Source organism: Lolium perenne, chromosome 2, assembly GCF_019359855.2.
Source record: "Lolium perenne isolate Kyuss_39 chromosome 2, Kyuss_2.0, whole genome shotgun sequence".
Classification (NCBI taxonomy): Eukaryota; Viridiplantae; Streptophyta; class Magnoliopsida; order Poales; family Poaceae; genus Lolium; species Lolium perenne.
In genome coordinates, this window is record NC_067245.2 from 147454873 (window position 1) to 147480441 (window position 25569).

The window sequence follows — 25569 nt, forward strand, 5'->3', positions numbered from 1 at the left end:
ATGTGGCAGAGCATACTGCAGCCTGTCCTGTCTGTCAAATATCCAAGACAGAAAAGATTCAATACCCTGGACTCTTGGAGCCTCTCAATATTCCCCAGCAAAAATGGTCTGAAGTGAGTATGGACTTTGTGGAAGGATTACCTATGTCTAAAGGGAAGAATGTGATACTAGTTGTGGTGGACAGACTCACAAAATATGCACATTTCCTTCCTCTGTCTCATCCCTACACTGTCCAAACAGTAGCTGATATATTCATCACCAACATCATCAAGTTGCATGGTCCTCCAACAGTGATCACTACTGACAGAGACACAATATTCCTCAGCAAATTGTGGAAGGAAATATTTGTTGCCTTAAAAATCTCATTGCACTTCTCTACTGCATACCACCCTGAATCTGATGGGCAAACTGAAAGAGTGAATCAGTGTATGGAGCAGTATCTGAGATGCATGGTCTTTCAGCAGCCAAAGAAATGGATTGATTCTCTCCCTGCTGCAGAATTTTGGTACAACTGTAGCTACCACACTGCCATCAAAATGTCTCCATTTGAGGCACAGTATGAGTATGCTCCTCCTCTTTTGACTGAACTACCTGCTACTTCCTCTATGACACCTGCTGCCCAAGAAACCTTGCTGGACAAAGAGAAAATGATCTTGACCTTGCAGCATAACCTGGCCAAGGCACAGAAATCCATGAAGAAGTATGCTGACATGAACAGAACTCCTAGGTCTTTTGTTCTTGGGGACATGGTCTACTTGAAAATGCTGCCACAAAGAGAAACAACACTGGGCTCAGGAAATCCTCTGAAATTGGCATCTAAATGGTATGGACCCTACAAGGTGATACAGTTGGTTGGCAAGAGGGCTTACAAGCTACAGTTACCTGAAGGCACCTTTCTGCATGATGTCTTCCATGTCAGCCAGCTAAAGAAGCACATTGGACCCAAGGCTGTTCCTTCCAAGCACCTACCATTGGTGACGCCGGCGGGTAAGATCAAGTACTCTCCCCTAGCCATTCTACAGCGATGCCAAGTACCTCACAATGCTGGTGACTACGATGTCGCGGTGCCTCAATGGCTCGTCCAATGGGAAGGCATGACGGCAGACGAGGCCACCTGGGAAGATGCAGATTTCATCGCCAAGACTTTCCCAGCTTTCAAGCCCTAAGGTCTTGCCTCAAGGGGGGAGCAATGTCAGGATAGTGACCTGACAAGGATGACACTTCTTCAGTTAGTGGACGGCCCAGATAACTTCCGACAAGATCCAACGGCCCACAGCTGTCGCTCTTTAAATTTCGCTTTTCCCGCTTTAAGTGTATTAGCAAGATTGTAATGACACTTTGTCTGAACTAAGCGTGACCCTGTCCTAGTATATAAAGGGCAGGGGAGGGTGGAAGGGAGGCACCCTAAGCAATATGAAACCCTATTTTTCCTGTTTATCTCCTTCCTCCTCCTACCGACGTGCGCCGCCGGAGCGCCTATCTCTCTCCCTCGCTTGAAATCGCAGTCAGTGATTGCCCAGCTTCTAACATTTAGTGCGTGGTGGAGCAGTAGTATCAACTTTTTTTTTCAGAATTCTTTTGGGGGGGTTCAACCAAACCCCTCCGCCCATGTTAAGTCCCCGCACTAGCACGGGCAATGGCGTATCCGATCAACTAGTTCTTTTAGTTTGTAGATTTCGATCAGTGCTGGGTCTTGGTCTGGGTGCTCAGTTATTTAGGTTTAATTGTGTATATTTATGCCGAGCTATGTTAATCTGCCTGTTGGTTTCTCCGCCCTTGGTTAATATGAGGGAGATTCATATGGGATGCATGATTTTGTTCAGTCTGCTTTAAAGGTTTGATGGTGTTCTAAATCACCTGTAAGGACATGGATTCAAACATGAACTCGGGATGGAAAAAACTGACCTGTGAAATGGACCTTTTGGTTCAATGAACCATGCTTTTGCAGTAACCTGAGAGGAAGGGGCCAAGAGTTGATCAGAGATGAATGCTCCAGACCGCTACGAGCGTCTACACTACCGTTCACTTGCCCAAGATTTATCCATAAGATGTTTCAGTTGATCTTCATGTTTTTCTTTTCAAAAGAAGAAGCCGTGGAGTCACGAACAGTCGTGTTTTATAGAGTAATTCAATACATTTACATTATGTTACTTTCTGTTAATGGCTGTTTATGTGAATCTTTTGGCATGAAGCTATCTATGGAATTCTGATGCTGCACCTGGTGCTAATTTGTTTGCTTTTTAACCATTTGTTTGGTTTTGTGATTTGATTAACGCTTGTGTCTCGGCTTGCTGGTCTATTATATGTAGGTAATGGCTTTAGTGCTGTATTACTAGTGCAGGGTGTCATTTGAGAAGGATACGAAGATTATGAATGCTGCATCATTCACTATTGAACGTGAGGACCACACCGTCGGCAACATCCTCCGCATGTAAGTACAGCAAAGTTATGTACCCTTTTCCCCTTTGGTTAGGTTCATTTAATCCCTTGTGAACGTCTGCCTGGGATTCTGCAGGCAGCTGCACAGGGACCCGAATGTGCTCTTTGCTGGTTATAATCTCCCTCACCCCCTCCAGTACAAGATCATTGTTAGGGTAGGATGCAAGTTATGTTCCTTAGATTTCTTCTCCGTGTTAGGGTTTACTAAGCTACTGTCATGGTTTGTTCTGTGGGCAGATCCATACTGCAAGCCAGTCATCCCCAACACAGGCATATACCCAGGCACTCAATGATCTAGACAAAGAGCTTGAGAACCTAAAGCAAGCTTTTAAGGTGTGTGTCTTCGTTCTTAGTGTTATTGCTCCTATAGCCTATGTTGTGAATTGCCCACTGGTCCATTTGCCATTTAATAGAGGCAACAAAGTACACCAAGTTACTGATACTGTACAAAAGCCCGTACCTTCTCTTACTATTAACTTTTTAATTTTATGACCAGTTCTTCCGTAGCTTTATTATTGATTTTTACACTAAGCTGCTTAGTGCTATTTTCATATGCATAACTCCGAAGACCATTGGTTAATGGACCACTTACAATGCACTGAGCATAAACAATCGGGCTAGATGTTGCACCTTATAAATATGGACCTAAGAATTTTGGTGTAGAAGTTCCCTGAACAGTGTGGTTGCTTATCTATCTTGCTCCAAATCAACCTGTTGAACACACATGTCAATTGAGAGTACGCTGGTACTTAGTTCTTTGCTTTTCAATAATAATAAAAAACAATTATGTACTACTTGATGAACCAAAAAATGGTACACCGGCTGACATTTTCTTCTGTAAAAATTGCAAATTCATTTTTTGCCAGTACCATCTTTTTGATAAAGAACAATAGGATACTATCAGGCTGTGGTACAATATCAACTTATTATGGTGGTTTATTTATTTATTTCCAAAGGTTGATGTTGATGTTGTCATTTTTATGCTACTTCCTCGAGCAATGTACATGCTCTGTCTTCTCGTAATAAACAATAAAAAATTAGTAACATAAGCATCTCTTTTTCTGCTATAGCTTATTGCCGCGTAATGTAAATGTTTATTGCGGGTTTTCCAGGTTGCATCACGTTTTCTGCTATAGTTCACACACACGTCAACCCCAGCCCCACACTAACACAAAAAAATACAAACATCTTTATGTTGCATTGTACCATTTAGTGCAGCGTAACAGTGCAAAAGTCAAGGATCTCTATATTGTAAAAAAGGGCATCAGAAAACACAAACTAATTTTGAACGATTGACAGTACATCATTTACTTCCGGAGCGGATTACTTCAAAGATGAAGAATTTTGTTTTCCTTGCAAGGATTATCAAATCTGCAAATCTCATCATGTCTCATGTGCTCTGTTTTTTTAATACTAAAGCTCGCACTTATGTGTGGCATTCGAGAAAAGAGGCATGTCTGTTGGATGATTTTGTGTGGATGTGATGGGTTGAACTTTTTTTGGAACCCTCCTAAATTGTTGCCAAATAATCCAGACCATTGCCTATTATGCAGTGTTTTTGTTTGAACACATATCATCTCTAAAACGGCTATTGGATGGGGAACAATTATACGAGTACAAACAAACATGTGTCGGTGCCCCTGCCGCTTAATAAACCCAGGCAAATAACATTCGAGATGCATAAACCAAGGAGGAGTATGTAGAAGTGGAAGTTGCTTAATAAGCTCGCCACTTAAGAATTTGAATGCTGGAACGTCTGTTTGCTTTTTAAAAATTCTTTCTAACCAATTATGTCAGTTTGGGAAAAGGTTTTCTATACAAATTTAAACGGCTAGGTAACATTAGGATAGTACATTATAGAATTCAATGGAAGTCGCTCTGTTATTATGAATCTTTGGTAAAGTTTGTGTCACCAGTCTATAGCTCCCTCCCTTACCACTTGGCCATGCTACCAAATCCAGAGGCAAATACTTTGGATCCTGCATCTGCTTCAGTTGAGTAGGTGCAAATGTGCCTTTTGGGCTCAGCCTTGCTTTTGTCAATCTCAACCATACAGAAAAGTAACCCATCCTCTTGTTCCAGCCTCACCTCAAGGTTGAATGAAAGGGAAGAACTGATCTTTTTGGGTTTGGTAAGTCCTAATCACAGTTCTGGAGTGCTTGACGGTCCCCTGTTAACTTAGGGAGTCCATCTTATCCAAGAGTCTCCGCTAATTGAACCGTGTCCAGTAGGCAACCTCTTCCGCGTGTTTTTTGTTCCAGTTTCATTGGTAGCACAAGAGTATGCTCAGTCAAAGCTTTAGGCTCTGTTCGGATGTTGATATTGGGGCGTGGCATTGGACATTCGGGCCTTTCAAGGTCTGAATACCTCAAATCAGAGCGTTTGGCTGGTCATGGCGTTATGCTGTGACCAGATTATATATATAATATAACACTGATCTTTCTTTGGTTATTGATACATTCTGCTTGTATACTATTTGCATCTTTTTTGGTTGTGTAGGTCCATGGAGGAAGTACCAGGAAAGAAGTTCAGTAGGAATTACACACAATGGACTCAGGAGATGGACAGCGCCTTGCTAGATGTATTTGTTGAGCATCACAACAATGGTGATCGTGCCCAGAACGGATGGAAGTCACATGTGTACCGTGCTGCTATCAAAGCTGTTCGCGAAAAGTGTGGGGTCGATGTCACAAAGGAGAAAATTGTATCAAGGTTGAAAACTTTTGACAAGCACTATGAGATAGTTAGCAAAATTCTTTCTCAAAGTGGATTTGGTTGGGACTGGGAAAAGAATGTCTTACAACTTGAGAGTGATGAAGTGTGGGAAAGATATGTGGAGGTATGCGACATGTCATAACTAATTCTACTTCTATTTTGCTTGGGATTTGTTTCTAACTTCAGATTGTATGTGTTTACAGGCTAATGAAAAAGCAGCTCCATACAAGAACAAAGTAATCCGCAATTGGAATGAGATATGTACAATTTACTCAAAAGACCATGCGACCGGGCTAGGTGCTCGGACAGGAGCTGAGTCGACGGATCCAGAGGTGATACAACCAGCTGTAGAAGCCAATGATACATCTCCTGAAGCAGTTGGTCCATCACCAAAGAGGCCACGTACTATGTGCATGCTTGGAAGTTTGAAGACATCTTTTGATGATGCCATGAAGTCAACCGAGCCACTACAGCAGCCGCAGGTTACTCCTCCTTCCGTCATGCTTGCTACAATTGAAGCCGTACCTGATATGTCCAGAACTGAACAGCTGCGAGCTTATGCGAAGCTAACTGTCAGTGAGCGTTTATTCCATTCACTTCTTGAGCTCCCACTGGATGCTAGAAAGGAATGGCTGCTTATGTTACCTTGAATAACTTGTAACCGTATCGGAATTTCTATGAACCACCGTTTCTAGACTATGTCTTTTGTATGATTTTCGACAGTGATGTATCTCATCTTATGTGCTTGCTTTTGATGGATTATGAATGGAACTATATATTATGTTGTCAAACTTATGTACAAATTTATTGTTATTCGTATATTCTTTGCTTGTTAATGAGACAACAAAAATATTGTGCATGTTCTGTACATAATATAGTGTATATGATCGAATTCTCCTAGGACTGAAATACATCACTTTGAGCATCCGAACAACATTTGGCATTCAACTTCAATATCTACTCTAGTTCCGAATATCTAGCACATCCAAACAGAAAATATTGACATTCACTCACAATATCAATATCCTGGGTATTGGACATTCGGGTCAATACAATGTCTAGCCCCCCAATATCAACATCCGAACAGAGCATTAGATGTTACATTAGTCTCATAACATCAAAAACACAATGGATCCCTCTGGTCTCAAGACTTGCTTAGCTACTACTTCAACATTACAAAATAGGTTTTCTCTTTGTATAATAGCAGTCTGATCACACCGAAAGATGGATCACATGTCTGTCCGCATCATGGTTGGTTTAAATCATTAATTTGGCTTTCCTGGCATCTCTCGTACTATTTTCGAAAGTGGCATGTTACATCTTTCTTAGCCTTTGTGTTTAAATAGTTCTTTTAAAACTATGTTTAAATAGTTATATGCACTGAGTTGTTGAGTTTTCTGTTATTCAGGATGAGAAGAACCGCTTTGAGGAAAGGATGAAGCAGAGCTACTAGGCACGTGGCGTCTCTAACACAGGAACTTTCTTGGTACATCTGATATCTGAACTGCAGGAACAAAATAGTTAAGGATTGTCGGCATGATGTTAGTCCATTATCTTTACTTCGTAGGATCTTTGAATGTGCTAAGCTTGCACCAAGATTACAAGACAATGCAGTTAATCCCGTCGCATACCTCTTGTGTTCGCTCTAGCATTATGCAATCTCAAAATTAACATGGTCTTCGCCAAGTTTTTCTTAGGTTATGTCTTTGGATTACCGTTTGCTATCCAAAATGATTGTTGTTGAAGGTAGACTATGACATCCTGTAACACTGTTCGGCGCTGGGTGAAGGTGATATCTCCCAAGGTCTAATCAGAGCAAATACCGCCACTGGGATAATTGTTATTCTAGTTGTTTTTCAGTGCTTAGTGTAACTAATTTGTTAGGCAAATGTGACTACCCGCTCTGCCGGGGTGGCAGACAGCGATACACGAGACATCAGACAAAAAAGTTGTTTCGCCATAGGGGATATTTGGTCGTCTATATTTATATCGGAAAAACTACTTCAAAGCAAGGGGGGGCTATCTCAGCGTCTCATGGTCACCCTCGTGAGAAGGGTAGCGTGGTCGATTTTGGATCCCTAAACAACAAAGTTGTCACTGCCCCTTATCCATTTCTTCTTCCCTAGGTCTGGCCACCCTTGCCACCCCTACTCCTCCCATATAACTACCACCGTCAGAATAACTGCCTTTGTCACCCTTGGCACGTTGTCTCGCCTATATGCCCCCAGGATTTTCCAACTCTGGTCCACCCTTGCTCTCGAGCATCCCTTCTGAGCCTCCAACCCCTTTCTTCTCTGGTGCTGACGAGTGATCTTCTTCTCTGGTGCTGACGAGTGATGACCCCCATGCCACCCCTAAGTCCGCGCGACACACAACCCCCAACCCTCCTGTAGGGTGGGGACGAAGACGAATAAAGGAGAAGGGATAAGGGAGGGATGGAGGGAGAGAGAGGACTACATGCGGATGGGAGAGAGAGAGAGAGAGAGAGAGAGAGGCACATGGTGGGTGCCACGTTTCAAGCGAGCGGTCGACCGTACAGCTAGGCTACGCATTAGTAGGGTGGATCATCCACCTTCCCCACCCGTTTAATATATTATATTAGAATGGTTAATATAGACCGTCCAGCTATACGATGTGAATGTTGTTGAAACAGTTTCCCTACGACACCATTATAATCACTTGAAGATATTACAACACTTTTTAATATGTCCATGCAACAAAAATACCCATTTATTGCGTGAAGAACCAAAAAAAAAAAACACGACACATGCAACTTGAAATTTTAGCTTTAGGTTAATCTTAACCTGTTTTGGGTAATCAACTACTCCCTCCTTCTCATTTTACTAGTCTTTCCTGTATCCCTAGGTCGTCAATTTAACATATATAATTTTAATTATATAATACAAAAATTATATTATTAAAAATAGAACATTTAAACTTTCTAATGATATAATTATTATAACATATAATTAATATTAATTTGATCAAATTTGGGACCTACAGGTACGCGCACGCCTAATAAGCTGTGAGAGAGGGAGTCAGGCCGTACGGCATGCATGTGCAGAATGTGCAGCCGCACAGGGCCCCCCAAAAATTAGGGCCCCTAATTTCTTAAGTAGTGTTGGCAGGAGTAAATTATGTGAAGATTAGCAGCAATAAAGATATGTATCCTCGGGGAGATTAGGGGCCACGTCTTGAAATCTACGCGAACATCTCTCTCTTCCATTAAGTTCCCTACTCAGAAAATAAATAATTACTTGAGATGTGAACTATTTTCAGGTCCTCCTATTTTTTCAGATCTTTCTCCTCCTCCTACAACACCCGTCTCTTGCCTATGTCGCCCCAGTCTCAATCTCTCATCTTCTTTTCATTCTCTCGTTCACCTCTTATCAATCGATTGAGAGTTGGACTGAGGGCCCCGGTTGGAGTGTTGAAGATTAGACACGCTACACTGCTTGGTTGCCAGTAGACTAGCTCAATACCCAGGTCGCCTCCTCTCTTTTAATCTCCTTTTTTTCAGTTCTAACACATTTTATTTGGTCTTGCTCATGTTTGTGCATCTGGGTGGTGTTTTATTTTCTACAACATGCAAGAAGAGAAGAATTATTTCGGCGAAAGAATCGCTGGTTTATGTATGAGACTCATATAATAGATACCAAAAGAATTTGACAGCCCAGTTAGTTGATAGATTAGAAGCTCTAATGTTTGCATTTGGCAAGATGACTTCATTGAGAAAAATATTGTTCCCTTTTTCTACATAAAACTCGCTGGTTGATTAAAATTGGGTTTGACTAGGGCCTGCTTTTACGCTTAGCACAGGGCCTCCATTTTATCAGGTACGGCCCTGGAGGGAGTAGCAAGCTTTTTAGGTTCAGATTAGAGAACCACACACGCAAAACGAGCTGCTTCCGCATTCCCGGATAGCTGTGCCCGTTGTCTTCGCAACATGTGTCCAGAATCTTTGCTAGGTTCACTCGTACGCATCAATCAACATACACCGTACACGATTTTGCAGCAAGTCGAAACAGATTACTTCCTCCGTTTCATTTTACTAGTCTTTTTCGTATCTCTAGATTGTCAATTTAACATATGTAATTTAAATATAATGCAAAAATTATGTCATTAGAAAATAGAACATCTAAACTTTTAATGATATAATTTTTATAACATGTAACTAATGCTGACTTGATTAAATTTACGACCTAGAGATACACGCACGCCTAATAAACTGTGAGAGATGGAGTACATAACATGCAAGAAAAAACAGTATTTTAATTGACCTCTCACCGCCAACATTATCAGCCCGGTCTCGCAGGCGACGGATCGGAGCTAAATGGCCCCTCTATCTAGATTGGCTCTGTTTTGATCTGATCTGCAGTTCAGTCTCCACTATGATGCTACAGCATCAAGCTCCATTAAAGTTGATACAGGCAAAAGGGTAGGGGCAGTGGTGATTTTGTGGAGCAGCATATGTAGGATATGGACGAAAAAAAGGAGGAGCACCTAGAGCATCTCTAACAGGCGCGTTATAGCAGGCACGTTGTATATTCGGGTTAGAGCTGTAAACCGTCGCGTCAAAATGCAGCGCTGAATTAGTCTTTTTATAGATGCGCTAAAATGCAGCCCAAAAACAACATTTTGACACAATTGCACATGTAAATAGATCAAACAAAATGTAAAAATAGACTGAAAATAGACTGAAAATATAAATACATTGCATAGTTCAACCCACATTTGGTACAACCAATTTTAAAACTAGACTACACTAAAACTAATCGGACTCCCAGTCGAAGTCGGAGGAGTTCGGTGTTGTGGACGACACCGGAATCGACGACCACTCGAACTCCGAGGAGGAAGAGTCGACGGTGATGGTCAACGGACCGACGCCATTCTTCTTCTCCTCCTTCCTCGCGGCCCTCTCCTCCTTCTCCTTCTTCTTGGCCTCCTTCTTGGCCCTCCTCGCCTCCCGATCTCGCTTCTTCGCCGCCTTCTCCTCTTCCTTCTCGGCATAGAAGGCGACCTCCGCGGCCACGTCCTCCGAGAAGCGCCGCGCCTCGCCCACTCGAGGCGCATGCGCTCGTCCAGCTCGGCGATGATGAGGCGTTGTTCGAGCTCGCGTTGTCGCTGCCTCGCCTCCTGCGTGACGGCTTGCGGCGGCACGAGGTCTTCCACCTGATGTCGCGTCCAGACGTCGGTGAAGTTCATCAACCGCCGAGAGTGGCCGAGGCGCCAGGTGACTGCGTCGTACGTGCGCGCCGCCTCGTGCGCCGTCTCGAACGTGCTGAGCCTGATGCGCTCCTCGCCGCTCCGGATCTCACCGTAGAATGTCCCGTTCGGACGCGCGCGCGCACACCGCGATAGCCGGAGCTCGAGTGGCTGCGGGGAGGCATCACGGCGGAGGCGGAGCGGCGCGTGAGGTGAGGTGGAGCGCAGGCGGAGCGACGCGCGGGGCGAGGTGGGGCGGTGGCGGAGCGACGCGCGGCTGAAACTTCCAGGCGATTGAGCGCGCGCACCTCATTTTAGCGCGTAGGATGGCACATAAGCCCACGCGCGACAAGCGCATTTTGACGTGCATGTTGTCAGAGCCCGTAAAACATGCCAAAACTAAAAAATACGGAAATACGGGTTCGGGCCGAAACTGGGCCAGAACGGAGCCCGAACTCGCGGCCTGGCCCGTATAACGAGTTCGGGCCCCCGAGAAACTGGGCGGCCGCCCCGTATTAAAAGGGGCCGCCGAGGGGAATTCGGTTTCCAAACCCTACCCCCCTCCGCCGCTTCCACTCCCTCCGTCGCCGCCTCACACATATTCCGGCGAGCAATCAAGCTCTGCGCAGCCACCCCTCGACCCTCCTAAGCGGCGTGATGGCCTCCCGTGGTGGCTCAGCAGGCTATGGCGCGGACTCGCTGCCGCATCCTCCCGTGTTCCGCACCGACGCGGAACGCCGGAAGTGGAACCGGTCGGAGGGCGCGCGCAAGTGCAGCGCCCGCCGGTGGACGAAGTGGGGGCTCACGCCCCAGGGAAGCTGGCGAGGTACGCCAACAGCAGCGAGGGGTCGTCGTTTGGCGGCCCCAGTCGCGCACCGCGGCCCCCCATAGCCGACAGCTCCGACGATGACGAGCTCGTCCCCGCGCGGTCGACCACCTTCTCGGCGGGCGACTACGTCCACGGCTTCGACGAGGAGGACATCGTGCTCGCGCAGACAAAGGCGATCTCCGCGGCGGAGGCCTGCGCTCGCTTCCGCCGGGAGGAGGCGGACGCCTTCCGCCAAGTGCGCGAGTACGAGGTGGCCCGCCGCGAGGAGCGCGTCCGCCGCGTCAAGCTCGAGATAGTTGAGCTTGACGCCGAGGAGGAGTGAAGCTCCTCAACGCCAGCGTCGAACAGCGTCGGCAGCCGAGACGCTCCGCCACCACCGGCACCACCGCGCACATAGGCCATTAGGCCGCATTTTGGTTAAAATTAGTAGCGCCCACCGGTGTACTAAGTAATTTAGGTTTAATTTATCAAATTATGTAACTTTTCATGCTCAATCGGAGCATCAAATCCATCTACATATATATATATATATGATCTCAATTTTCCCGCAACTTTTAAAATTCATTTTTTCAGTTCTTGTTTTACAAGTTCTGCTATGTGACAATGTTTTTCCAACCCGTAAACACGAGTTCTGTGGTTCACGTGTTTTACAGTTTACAGGCCTCTTAGAGCATCTCCACTTGTTTGCCCTCCCCACGCCGAAATCCGGGGAAATTTACCTCCGGATTGGACGTAAATTTGGCGTGGGGAGGAGTAGTTTCCCAGCCGCGATCTCAGGCGAAGACGGCGATCTAAATTTTAAAAACGGAAACTTGACAAACTACGGCATAAAACGGTCAAATTTAGACTAAATTTAATGATATTTACTATATAGAGGGCGAAGTTCGTACATAAAGACCGAATTCGACTATATTTCGAATTCGCTAGGGGAATACAACAGTAAATATGAAAACACGGCGCTCTACATGCCGAAATGGCGGTAGAACACCGTGTAGTCGCCGCCATCGTCGTCGGAGCTGTCGTCGTCGAACTGTGGCGGCGCCGAAGCCGCCTGGCTGCTGCCTTGGCCGGCGTCTCCCCACCGGTCGCTGGTGCGAGGCGGGGACGGCGATGGCTTGTACAGCTCGTCGTCGGAGGCTTCGAGGTCGATGACGGGGACGACGGCGCCGGATGGAGGAGTCGCAGGCCGCCGGAAGCGAGCGGCGTCCTGGAGGTGCCTCGCCTGCCGCTCCGCTTCCTCCTTCTCCCACTGCTCCCTCGACCAGGCGCAGGCCTGGTCGAGCGGCATGGCGTTGTCGGCGGGTACGAGGTCCTGGAGGGACCTCGCGATGACGGCTTCGAGGATGGCGGCGTCCTCGGCGCTTTCTTCCTCCTCGACCTTCACCTTCGCCGGTTTGCGCTTCCGCTCGCCGGAGGTGTCGTGGTCGCGCTTGGGGCGGCGCCGTCCTTGTGCCATCGATGGTTCGCGGATGACGATGCCGCCGCCGCGCGTGCGGTGGCTCGGCGGGGAAGCCGGCTCCTTTTTCACCGGCGCCAAGGATGGCGCCGACCTGGAGATCGACCTCGCCGCCGAATCGGACGACGAGGAACTGGCAGCCATACGCCGTGGCTGCCAGCTGTTTCCCCGTTGGCGGTTGTTCGATGCCCTCGATAGAGGGGGCATCGTGAGCCTCGGCGAGTTGCCGCCCTCGATGTGCTCGAGGACGTTGTGGAGCGTCCTATCCGGCGCGCTCCACCAACGCCGGCGACCCGCGGCATTGTTGCGCGGAGGCGGAGGTGGCGGGCCGTCGTAGGACGCCAGTTCGCGCTCCCACCGCCGGAGAAAGAACGAATTCCACCGAGTGTAGTTCTCGGGGTGGTGGCGCGGGTCGGCGCGTTCTTCCTCCGTCATCCCCATCCGCGCCTCCTCGATGGCGACGTCGAGGGCGTGGCCCTGGGGCGGCGGCGGGATTGGCACGCCACCAGCGCTTAGCCGCCACCCGCCGCCGGGGGGCCTCGTGTCCGGCGGGCAGGGGTACCCCGCCTGGTGGAGGAGGTGCCCCTCCCACGTGTGGAGAGATCGGCGGGGGAACCCGTTGTTGGATGCGCTGTCGTCGTCGTAGAACGCCATCGTTGGAGGTGGAGGTGGAGGGTGAGTGGAGGGAGAATGGAGGAAGAGTGGAGCAGGGGCGTCGCGGCGAGCGGAGTTGCTTTAAATAGGCGCGGCGGGCGCGGCGGGCGCCGGCGATTAATGCCGCATGGAAGACGATGCGTGCGCGGAAGACGATGCGACGGCATTAACTCGCCGCGTGGAAGCTAAGCGGCCGGCGAATGCTGACCGGCGGCAGGCTTTTACAGCGCGTGGAAGACGATGCGATGAGGACGATGATCGGTGTCTCTCGCCGACAAGTTGGGGCCACCAGACGCGCGGGAAGTTTCCTCGCCGTTTCGCGCGCTTTTGTTTCGTCCAGAGTCCCCGAGAGCTCCCCGGGGGGCCGGGGATGGCGTGGGATCGCCGGATGAATTTAGGCCCAAATCCGGATGAAATCGAGAAACCGGGGGCGCGACTAGACCGAATTTCGCCGTCCGGATGGAAAAAACGTCGTTCGGGGGCCTCGTCGGGGAGACGAGTGGAGATGCTCTTAGGATCCACGAAGAGTGGAGGTTCTAGGCGGAAGCAAAGAAGACGCTGTGGGAGGTTCTAGGCGGCACGGTTGGAAGCAGAGAAGAAGCTGCGCGATGTTCCTACAAAGGAAACCACGGGCCATATCGAGCGGCCATCACAAGGGAATTCTTTCCCTGTACAGCTATACCTAAATGCATCAGAAAATATAGCCAGTCAATTTATACACACGACTGTACAACAAATGACAGGATTGGGGATTCAACTGTCTCGATAAAAGTGGACTCGGGAATATCTTCTTTTGAATTTTCTTTGGTAATTCGAAAGAAGATATACCCTGTTTAATATATGTATAGAAACTACACAGCAAAATCTCTCCTGTTGCCACTGAGAATTTTAAATTGCACTAGACACTCGTTACAATATTATTGCATGCACTCCTCAAGTCCAGGATACCGGTATATATATAAGAAAATACTGTGGTTCCACATCAATCAAAAATTGTTTTACTGTGTTGAACAAGAATGGTGCTGCAACAACAGTGGTATCCAACGAGAAGACAAACTTACATATGATCATATACTATAATTAACGAATTCCCTTGCTTTCAGCATATCGATAGGCAAAACAACAGAAAGGTCAACCGGAAAACTCTCGCTTGTATTTTTAGCCATTTGCAACAATTTCATGGATCCTGTCACTGACCTCCGGATCATCTGATCTGACTGCTAGCTTCATGGCTACTTCTTTTGGCCCACTAATTCCAAATGAAAGCCTCACCAAGACTTTCACATTACCAATAAACACACCTGATAGCAGGCAAGTGTGCGATCTCGAATTGTTTTGGACAACATCAGTACCCTACAAGCCAAAAGACAAAACAGCAATCAAGAGTACCATTAGCACTTCAAATATAAGCCAAAAAACAGAAGCTGACAAACTACTCAACTAAAATATCAAAAACTGGTACACCAAGACTAAAGTGTTCTTTTCATGGAAGTAATTTCAAAGAGAAAATACCTCGCAAGGTTGCATGCCAAGGATGCTTATAACAGCACTAACAGCCTCGGCCAAGCTCTCCCTAACACCCAGACCATACTCATCAATCCGCTCACTTTCCGCATCCATGCTTTCCCAGGCATTTCGGAAGTTCGAAACCCCCACCTTCAACATGTAATCAGCAGAAATAATTTCAAAATCTTCTAGCTGATACTCATCCTCAACACCATCATCCTCAGCTTCACCTGTGGACGAATCAACCTGAAATGTAGCACAAATGGTGTAAAAGCATTGTTCAATGTGGCGCATTGAATTGGAAATCTGTTATAACGTATGATTAACACAATAAGAACATTCCAGAGGCAGATAGGTCATGTCTAATACATGTACAAGCACACCCAACTACCAAACTGACAATTTGACCTTATCGTAAAAGAATAGGAGAATATGTATGATCTACAGACAGAAATGCTGACAGAACTGAAGCACTTATTGTTTAGAAGATATGTTAAATACATTTTAACATACTTGTAGGTTAAAAAAATAAAATCTTAAGTCTGATAAAAGGGTAAATATAAGAACAGAACCAAGAAAGGAAATCTAAAGGGCGAACTAAAGGACCCAAAGAGTGCACAGTATGCTAATAAAGTCGACCCCTAAATGAGGGAACATATGGGTGGGATATTGTTTCTGAAAGCAAATGCTAGTGTACCAACTAAATCAAAAGTGAAACAGCATAAATTATAAAGCACTGATTTCTACAGATCAATTATGAGAGAAGCATGTTTTATTTGACCAAGAACACTAATCTTGACATGAAATATTAACTGAAGGGTGCTTGATTAAGATAATATTCGATAACAGGGAGGAGTAGTACAAGCAAATACCTCTTTAACAATGAATTTCAATATATTTGAGAACTTCCCGGTGGCCAGGACACCTTCTGGCTTTTCAAAGGCCACAAAGGTCTGCCCAGGGGAGTCATAGGGTAAGGATCTTAAAGGTTTCGATGCAACTTCTGAAAATTCATCTGCCTCAGAAGCATCAACAAAGACCACGACCTGAAGTACAAGAGTTATAAAGACGCAAGCACAAGAAAATACATATTTGCATACTGCATTTATAGGAAACTAGGTATGGAAGAAGTTACTTACCTCTTCAAGCAGCTGTTCAGGTATTGTGTTTGCACAATTGTATTGGAGCACAACATGCCCATCATAGATGTGCTTCACGACATTGACTGAATATTCAGTCTCGGCTTCAGTCAATTCAACAGGTGCTGATGACTGGAAGAAAGAATATTACAATTAATATCAAACATGTACTAGAACCCTCAGTGCATCTGCTTGTCTTTCGTGGAAAGGAAAAAACCATACCGACCTTAAAGAGTTTTCCAAAACTAGCAAACTCAGGTATGGATGAAAGAAGCTTCTCATAGGATGCATCAATGGTAGGAACAGGGCCATTGACAGCAGATGCTGGACCTGTTGATTTCTTGCCCGCGGCCTTTTTCTCAGCAAGGGGTTGTGATTTTGTTTCCTTGGGTACAGATGAAATATCAAAAGGTACCTCTGATGGTTCCTGCCAATATATTACAATAAATAAGGATCAAATCGATGGTTAAAATTGTAATAATGCTGGCATGCTTACATAATTCCGCAGACTGGCCTCCAAGTTAACTAGTGGAACGTCAAGCGAACCAAAGAGAAAATCAGTCACATCCTTCTCTGTCTCACCAACAGTAGCTTCCCCATCAAGCAATTTTATGTAAAGTGTTGCTCTGTCACGCACCTAAAAAAGGAGAAAAGGAGTATAGCAGATGTCAGAGAAGAACAGGGCTATTGACAGGAATGCATAGTTCGATTAGTCCTTTTGTTTGAATATAATACTCAGTTTATTTCACAATCTAGTATTCACGCAGATGAAGCTGCCAATGCACGAGGAGGAAGCAAAAAAAAAAAAATCCAAAGTGAAAAGGACAACTAAAATATACAGAAAAGGAGATAATTTATCCTCTTGAGTGAAAATTCTCACTGACCTCATCATCACCGTCAAAAAGGCAACGCCTCAAAAGAACAAATATGCGAGGCTGCAATTAAGAATGTTAGTGTAACACAACTTACAAGCTAAAAGGAGAAAAAGGCAAACATTGCATTGAAGTACTCCCTCTGTCTCATGTTATAAGGTGTTATTACCTTCGTCTCTTGGTTGTAATAACATCTTACAATATGGGACGTAGGGAGTATAACAAAGTATATATCTGTTGAAGTACCTTAAGTGCGTCAACCAAAGCACCAAACTTTGCCAATGTACTCACAGCACTAGCTCGAACAGTAGCATTTTCAAGTATCACCCTATTGTATATGTACCGTATGTATTTACTAGGATCTGATGTCTTTGGGCCTTCATTTCCCAAAAAGTGAAGGATCTGTTGCAAGATTTAAAAAAAAAACATCAATTGCATTATAATTTAGTAAATTATCATGTCATTTTGGGGTATGATGCAAACTGCTTCTACATAAACAGGAATTTACTTAACGCATATTCTTTGTTGTGGTGGATTATTCTAACTTGTAGAAATTCCAACCAGTTATTGCCTATTTTACTGCTTCTTACCTCAATGGCTATTCTAACTTATAGAAATTCCAACAAGTTATTGCCTATTTTACTGCTTCTTACCTCAATGGCTATTTTTTCACAGCAGATTACAAATTAATTCAGCATAGGCAGCTTGGCAACCACAAACTGAGCCTTAATAGCATTTAAAATTATTTTCTGTTGCCTATGATGATAATTATTCTGAGCAATGTAGTAAACTAAGCAAAATTGCCATGCTACTTATAGTTTTCAGGTTAGGTGGCTTGTATTTTTTTTACTTCTCCAGAAGGAAATCTTAGTATCTAGATTGCAGAAGGTACAGAATTAAACAACGACAAAATTAGGGCATGCTAGAGTTACAATATCTTTGCAGTTAGTTTACACATTACATGCGAAGAAAGGATGTATTGGCACTCACCTGAGTGGACAGATATGTGAACTCACAGTCTTCTATAAATTCACATAAGTGAAATAACCCGCTTTCTTTAGCATCAGGAATATCTCTAATGAGTATGATAATTGAATCAACTATAGCTTTCTTGTAGTCAAAACCGCCCTCTTCACGTAGGATATTGCTCAAAAAGTTCATCCTGCCAACATGTACAGATGTTAAAGCAATAGTCACAAATTAGTTCTAATTCTTCTTCAGAAACATTAGGAACATGTGGTACATACAGTGAGCGATATTTCAGCGGGAACTTCAAGCACAGGGATCTTATTGCTTCTACAACAACAATCTTGAATTCATCAGCTATATCTGACATAAAGTTTGTCATCTGTTTCATTAAACGGTCAACGCTTGATTCATTGCCCGTCTTGAGCAGTGTGGTGATCGCCAGTGTTGCAATACTCCTGTTCTGATCAGATATTAAACTCTCCATATCTATGTTACAGTTTGTAACGGCCAATGGATGAGTTGAAGCAACCTATGAAGTATCAAATGAACACTGGATCATTAATAGGGATCAGCAAGGTAGTAACAAGAATGCAGACCCATAAATAAAACAAAATTCTGGTGCCAGCCTACATAAAAAACAGTATTGTAATAACTTGAGCTTTCCCACATTTAACTTTGCCTGCACTATCAATGGCATTAATATCGGAAAGGTAAAAAATATGGCACTAAGGGCAAAAGTTTAGAACTTGTCAAAATCAAGCTGCTGGCATGATTTTTCCCTACATGGGCATTAAGAATGATGTGTGTTTTCGTATGGTAGACCATTGTGATTGGTAGGGAACTAAATGCTCAGTGAACAACTGGACAATATATCAAACTAGCATGAACAAACTGACCTTATTAAGTGTGCGAACAGCAGCAAATCGAAGCACAGGTTTGGATGAACTTAAGAACAATTGCAGAACAGTGATAGCAGGTGTAAGCTCACGGCTGGTGACACCATTTAAATCAGTTATTGCTCGTGCAGCCTCAAGTATGACCATTTCAGCTTTGTTACGCAGACAGGACTCGAGGAAATCAAAGAAAGGGCGATCTCCTCCTTGCGTATTCATGCCCGACTCTCTAATAACCTGTTGATAACACTCATATTTCAGATATCTATCAATTTACAATTCTGCAGAATGCAAGAATCAGAAATAAGTACCTGGCTAGTGTACCGAATAAGTAGGCACTGAGCCAGAGGTGAGCGAACTGAACCCCTAGTTAGACTACTGACAAGCTTGCTGACAGCCAACCGGTCATTTTGTCTAATCTGCAATTTAGAATGAAATGTAGTAAGTTCAGAAAGCCCAGAAGGCAGAAATCAAACAAAATGTCGAATGACATTGAATAGGAGAACCAGCAGCAGTATATCATGTTTTCAAGAGCGTACATAGATATAGCTTTTCTTTGGGAGGGTACTTAGCATAGCATGTTTTTCACCTATTATATCATGTTTCAAAGATTGTGCTACCTGCATAGCATGTTCTCAAGGGAGTAGGCAGGAATAGTATACCTTGTTTCAAACAGGTGAATGTGTATGCAAGTAGCTTAATTCATTTGGGAAGCATGTAACGCCACTACTAGTTGAAAGAAGCACAAACTGTGGAACTCACTTGGTGAAGAAGAGCAAGGGCATGAAACTGAACAAGAGCAGCTCTCGACTGCACAGCCTCCTGGACCTCATTGCTCCATCTTTTGACAACTTCCGGACTTGTCTGTTGGGATTTAAAGAATATATGAACAAACATTGGTGAGAATCCGTAGCTGGCAGTAGGCTTCAATTGCATAAATGCAGAGATTAAATGGTAGCACGCACCTGAAGCAGGTAGATACCGCTAACAAGAGCGGCACTGGCAACAACTGGGTTCTTGTCAACGATAGCTTGCTTCAAATACCTCTCGATTTGGGTGAGAAGAGTAGAATCGATGATGCGGCAAAGAACTCTTATAGCATTGGCACGATACATATCCGTCTTGCTATTCATGTCTTTCATCAGGGAACTTGTGACGATAATAACCTAAACCCAAGGAAACGCAAATGCAATCACGATGAGAGCCCAGAAAAAGCAAATAACTGTATATTTGGAGCCACTACTGACATACCTCATCCGCTGACGGCGAGAGTTCCTTGATCATTAGGTACACCATCCTTCTAAGCCCTGCATCCTTGGACTGAAACAACTTGGTGGTTGCGAAGAAGACCTCTGTTGCCTCAACCTACAAAATCTATCCACATTGAGGTACCTATTCAAGAGCATGTGTTGTGGAACTAGCACAACAGAATGACAGTCGTACCTTGGTGAAGGTGTCACCCTGGTTGAGCAGGTACAGAAGCTTGGTGATCACCTATAGCAATAGATAGACAGAATTGCATCAGTAAGCATGCGATTAAGTGAAAGTGGGAGGGAGATGAGGTTGAGACGTGAGATCCAGCGAACAAGGAATTAGGCAAGCACCTGGCAGCATCGGCGGGCGTCGAGCTGGGGGTCGTTGAAGACGCGGGCCTCCTGCAGCACAGCGCCCTTCTCGATGCCGAGGAATGGCGAGTAGTACTCTGCGGCAAAGCAAACAAGCGTTCAATCCCAGCACATTACACTGGGCGCGGCCATGGGAGCAGCGATCTTCGGGCCAGATCTAGGGTTCAGCGGCGGCAGATCCGGGCACGCAGAGATAGAGAAGCAGAAGCAGGCGAAGATAGAGAGGAGAGAGTTCCGTCCGGTAGAGGCTAGAGCGTGCGTACCTTCCTCGTCCAAGTCGTCGTCCTTCTTGACGACGAGCGGCTGCGCCATGGCCGCTACTGCGGTGGAGCGACGCGCGCGCGGGGTAAACGGCGAGGCAGGGAGAAGGGCGGCGGAGTGCGGTGGCGCGAGGGCTCCCGCCGCGAGTCGTGATCTCGCGGAGGAGTGAATGGGGGGAGGGTGGAGATGGAGGTGGAGGTGCTCACAGAAGTGGCATGGACATGGATCTGAATCTGAAGCGAGGAGGGGAGAGTAGGGTGCAAGCCTCGTGCGTGTTTACTTTTTTCCGATTCCGATTGAACTGTGGCCACCTGACGTACTATTTCCCATGTTACTCGCTTCAAAAGATTTTCGAAAGAAAACATATTCGGTTCTGAATACTACATGTTGCAAATTTAATACAGTACATGTAGATATATTTCAGCCTATATTTTAATTATGCATGTAGGTATATTTCAGCCTATATTTTAATTAAATCTGCCATAAGAATCTAGAGTCGGAGAAAGCACTACAGTATTAAAATTGCTAGTACTAAAATTCATACATCATGTATTTCTGAACGGAGTGAGTAGAAACATCTTCATCAGCCAACCCGATATGGTGTCTCCGCATCAAGGCGCATGTTAATTTATTGGGGCAACCGCCTCGAGGGGTGCTTCTAGTATCTTTTTTCAAGATTAAAATCTAAGAGGAGAAATTTAAACAAACTTAAGGATCTCCATTCATTTTTTTTTTTTGAATGTTTTATTAAATTAGAATGAAACAGAACTAAATCTAGCCCTAGATCTACATATGGTCAAAAATGATGTTGTCCAAGTCATCGTCGTCGTCGATGGAGCCGTGTATGGTGATGATGTTGTGTACGCCGCCGACACTTCCTTACGCCAGACCGGAAGCTGGGCAGTCATCTAGGTCGCCAGGGCACCATTACGGCAATCACGCAGGTTGTGGCGTTGATTGTGATGCACAAACGGCGGCCGCGGATCCCTGGCACTCCGACGGATCTTATAGGTTTTACATCGGCAACTAAACATGGTAGACAGGGACACCACCTCATGCTCCTGCATCGGCTAGTGAATGGCCACTCTAGTTAACCAGAAAATATTTTCTTGTTATATAATGAAAATGGTTATTTTCCCTCCTTTAAAGAAACCTAGTATAGTTGTGTAGTAAGGTAGTAATGTTTTTATACTTTGGCATGGAGAAGCCTAAATATTTGTATCATCATTACCTTACCTGACCCAATTTTTTGGAAAATTTGGGTTCATTGAGAAACACACGAAGCATATTGTTAGATATCTTCGAGTATTCACTCACAAACACATATGTTGCAACCTCATTACAACTGAAATATTTATTCCTAAATGGACAATACATGGCGGGCTCGGTTTACAAAATGCAATTCATAGGAGCAAGATCCACAAACATGAATCGTATGGTGTAAAAGGTTTAGAAACCTTGAACGATAAAATTCTCAGTTTGGATTGCAATTCAAAATAATGATTGTACGGCCGAATAGCTAGCGCGCAAGCATGGTTGGCATATTTGCAGAGTTTGCCCCCTTTGGCCCTTTGCAAGAGAGTCCAGGAAAAAAAACAATGTTAATTGCCGCTACATCAATCGTGTTTGGGGTTTCATCAAAGATTGAATTGGCCTACATGCTCTCGATGCCCAACAATGGATGGGCCTCTCTAATGAGAGTTGGCGGTTCAAGATGACGGGTGCCTCAACTCCAAACCGTAAAGTGTGGCTTTCCTCAACTCTCTTTTCTTGGGAAATTTGATATGACTGAAACACAAGAGTATTCCACAACAAGCATGGCCCCCTTCGATCATCTTGGACATGATTAAGAAAGAGGCTTGTTTCTGGGTGATCGCGGGAGCAAAAGGTTTAAGTAACCTAATGTCTCGAGAGCACTTCCGTTGTAATTGAACTATTACTTTTTTCAAAACTTTTTCTTAGTTAATAGAATGGGTTAAATCTTTTGGCCGAATTTAATAAAAATCTGTTAATTCTCGGGTACCGATACTTTTCTAGAAACATGGTAAAAAATGCAAACGCTCATATACATGCATATACGGTTCACCCCATGAACACACACACGCTAGCACTACCCATATGAGCACCTCCGTCACCAAAAGACTGAGCCGTCAGAGCGGGTCTTGAAATAAACAAAGTCACCACAAGCACGTCATTATCAATGGAAACATCGCCTCCCACTGACAGAATATTCCGTCTTTACGAAACACACAAATGTTAAACCTAAAAACTGAATATTGTGTTATAGTTAAACTGAACGTATGTGCTGCAATAATAAAGATCATCAGGTCATTCTTCAATCTCATGTTTAACAAAGTTTCATACAACCAACGCAAAGGTTGCAGCCACAGTAATTCCCTCGCCGGATAACAGAGAAGCAAAAGGTGCGGTTTGGCAGCAACCTAACACGAAAATGTTGGAGATATGCCCAAGAGGCAATAATAAAAGTGGTTATTATATATCTTTATGTTTATGATAAATGTTTATATACCATGCTATAATTGTATTAACCGAAACATTGATACATGTGTGTTATGTAAACAAACAAATGAGTCCCTAGTAAGCCTCTTAACTAGCTTGTTGATTAATAGATGATTAGTTTCATAATCATGAACATTGGATGTTATTAATGACAAGGTTATATCATTATATGAACTAGCTGGGTGACCCGCGCATTAGCGCGGCTAGATTTTCTCTATATCTTATTCGATATAACTTATTTTGTTTGTTATTGGTCATATATACATAGTTCATGAATTTCTTAGCTAAACTTTTCTTTAATTTTATTTGTTGCTCCATTAGCATTTGTTTAAATTTCAATTATACTTTCAATAAGGGTTATTAAAAAACCATCCTAATCACAACATGATTATACAAAAAAATTATTTGTTCCTCCATTAGCATTTGTTTAAATTTCAAATATACTTTCAATAAGGGTTATTAAAAAACCATCCTAATCACAACATAATTATACAAAAGGAGTATTACGCTTAAGGTATTAGATTGTCGTTAAATACAATAGTGGGAACATAACACTTAGGTTAATGAGATCATTAACATGTGTGCCCGTGCTGCAAAATAATAGAGTGTCATATTAATTTTTATCGTTTGTTTCTCTCTCGATCCCTGATGTGTATCGTTCCACCAAGGGTGCTGCATTTTCGGTTGCGCAATATGGCTGGCCACATACTACAATAAACTTGTACTTTAATAATATTGTATATCCATCATCATTCATCACTGGAACATTTGAAATCATAGGAACATGAATGAGAGCATGATGATAGGTATCTGAATATATGTGTTGCCATGTTTAAAGAGTTTTTTTTCACAAATCATCTATAGAAATAACCCTACCCTTAAAGATGGATTATGACTTGCATGACCTCTTATGATTGTCTCCATGTTTTGTAGTCTTCTTTTATATTTTATCTACCTTTTCGTAAGTATCATTTTTCTATAATGAAATTGATTCTTAATCTGGTGTTTAGCAAAAGTCCAACACATCGGCCTATGCAATACAATATGTATGGTTCACAACCAAATGATCGCACAGATGCATGTCATATCTGATATAGAATTTAAACCATATCTATATATCTTTCAAGCACTACATGTAGGCTATCTAGAAGCGAGCTTGTACCTAGTTGCATCTGCTAATTAGCCGAGACGTTATTATTGCCTTCTTCTTGTTTCAAATCACAGGGGACATTGAAGTGCGCGAGAAGATTCAGATTGGACAGGGAACTGTACGTAGAGATTGCCTCTTGCAAGACAGCGGCTTAAGCTCGCGGCAGCGCACCGGTGGCGATTGCAATGTATGAGGCGGTGAGTGACCAGGGCTTTGCATGTTGCTCCAGAATAAATCAGCTCTTTTCATTTGTCATTGGAACCATACGACGATTGCTGCTTAGTCTGAACCTTGCTGTCCTCGGAACTATCCATCAGAAGTTGTAAGGACAGGTAGGGATAGGATTAACATCTAACCACACACATAGGAATTCTTGCAGATATTACCCAATTATCAATGGGCGTTGCTGTTGTGCCTTCTATCTTTTTTTTTATTTAATATCTATTGCCTATTGGGCATCCTTCCGTCTTGAGCTTGTATTGGGCTTGCTGATGCCGTGCCTCCGATTTGCCGGTTGGCGGCCGTCTGAACGTCAACAATTCATAGATGAGTCGATTTTGCGACTTCGACCAACTGATTGTGTGGCTGAACCTCGACAATTTATGGATGAATTGATCTTGCAACTTAGCTGTACCGATGCCGTATGTCAGGCCGACCACCGAAGGTGTGGGTATGTCCTGTGCTATGATACTGCAGAAGAGGAACGTGAAGACCAACCTAGCCATCGCCATTTTCCCGATCCTCGCCTGCGTGCTGCTCGTACTCCTGCGGCCGCGGACGGGAGCTGCAGGATTGGCCGGTTATTTTATATAGAAGATCTGAAGTCGGGCTACGTTGAATAGATCTTCTACAGTACATGCGGGTGCGTGGATATCTATCCAGTTTTTATAAACGATCCGGCCTGGTCGTGCATCTCTCCGTCTTTTTTTCTGGGTAGCAGGTGCGTGATATCGTTCAGTTTTTTTAAACGAATGATCCGGTCAGTCTTGTAGATATGGGTCCGTGATATCTATTCAGTTCGTTTAAACGCCTGGTTGTGTACATCTCCGTTTTTTTCCCGTGGGTAGGGATCCTCACGACGTATACTTTTGTACTTTATTAAATCTAATCCATTCAATTTGCCATGTTTAATCTACACCGTCGTTTGTCTTGTACTTTAATAATATAATAGATGATGTAATGGACACACCCAATTAAGCGTAGCATAAGATCACGTCATTAAGTTATTTGCTATAAGCTTTCGATACATAGTTACCTAGTCCTTATGACCATGAGATCATGTAAATCACTTATACTGGAAAGGTACTTTGATTACATCAAACGTCACTGCGTAAAT

At 44.2% G+C, this 25569-nt stretch overlaps 3 protein-coding genes across 3 annotated transcripts; 2 read left to right on the top strand and 1 right to left on the bottom strand.

The window, feature by feature from the left end:
* The first annotated feature begins 1636 nt into the window (after positions 1–1636).
* LOC127322114 (DNA-directed RNA polymerases II, IV and V subunit 11-like) lies at positions 1637–6607 on the top strand. Its single transcript, XM_071825479.1, has 6 exons — positions 1637–1641; positions 2193–2231; positions 2342–2431; positions 2516–2594; positions 2677–2772; positions 6563–6607. Exons 1-6 carry the CDS (start codon positions 1637–1639, stop codon positions 6605–6607), a joined length of 354 nt encoding a protein of 117 aa, XP_071681580.1.
* LOC139835076 (uncharacterized) lies at positions 4753–5804 on the top strand. The gene is made up of 3 exons (XM_071825060.1): positions 4753–4844; positions 4939–5278; positions 5358–5804. Exons 1-3 carry the CDS (start codon positions 4753–4755, stop codon positions 5802–5804), a joined length of 879 nt encoding a protein of 292 aa, XP_071681161.1.
* Positions 6608–14223: 7616 nt separating the features above from the next.
* Positions 14224–20830, bottom strand: LOC127321939 (coatomer subunit gamma-2). Its single transcript, XM_051350893.1, has 18 exons — positions 20566–20830; positions 20282–20379; positions 20121–20171; positions 19929–20042; positions 19643–19843; positions 19440–19541; positions 18989–19096; positions 18681–18914; positions 18063–18313; positions 17806–17977; positions 17062–17217; positions 16828–16878; positions 16440–16580; positions 16170–16370; positions 15944–16075; positions 15677–15850; positions 14811–15050; positions 14224–14651 (listed from the first exon to the last, which is right to left on the bottom strand). The coding sequence occupies exons 1-18, from the start codon at positions 20612–20614 to the stop codon at positions 14457–14459; spliced, it is 2670 nt and encodes an 889-aa protein (XP_051206853.1). The 5' UTR covers positions 20615–20830; the 3' UTR covers positions 14224–14456.
* Between the last annotated feature and the right edge of the window lie 4739 nt (positions 20831–25569).

Coding starts and splice junctions, on each gene's coding strand:
- LOC139835076 (XM_071825060.1), top strand. CDS start 4,753: ATGTTGATATTGGGGCGTGGCATTGGACATTCGGGCCTTTCAAGGTCT. Junction 4,845..4,938: donor GCTGGTCATGGCGTTATGCT/GTGACCAGATTA, acceptor TTGGTTGTGTAG/GTCCATGGAGGAAGTACCAG. Junction 5,279..5,357: donor TGTGGGAAAGATATGTGGAG/GTATGCGACATG, acceptor ATGTGTTTACAG/GCTAATGAAAAAGCAGCTCC.
- LOC127322114 (XM_071825479.1), top strand. Junction 2,232..2,341: donor GCTGCACCTGGTGCTAATTT/GTTTGCTTTTTA, acceptor TTACTAGTGCAG/GGTGTCATTTGAGAAGGATA. Junction 2,773..6,562: donor ACCTAAAGCAAGCTTTTAAG/GTGTGTGTCTTC, acceptor TCTGTTATTCAG/GATGAGAAGAACCGCTTTGA.
- LOC127321939 (XM_051350893.1), bottom strand. CDS start 20,614: ATGGCGCAGCCGCTCGTCGTCAAGAAGGACGACGACTTGGACGAGGAA. Junction 19,844..19,928: donor TCTCGCCGTCAGCGGATGAG/GTATGTCAGTAG, acceptor CCTTGGGTTTAG/GTTATTATCGTCACAAGTTC. Junction 15,051..15,676: donor TGAAATTCATTGTTAAAGAG/GTATTTGCTTGT, acceptor GCTACATTTCAG/GTTGATTCGTCCACAGGTGA.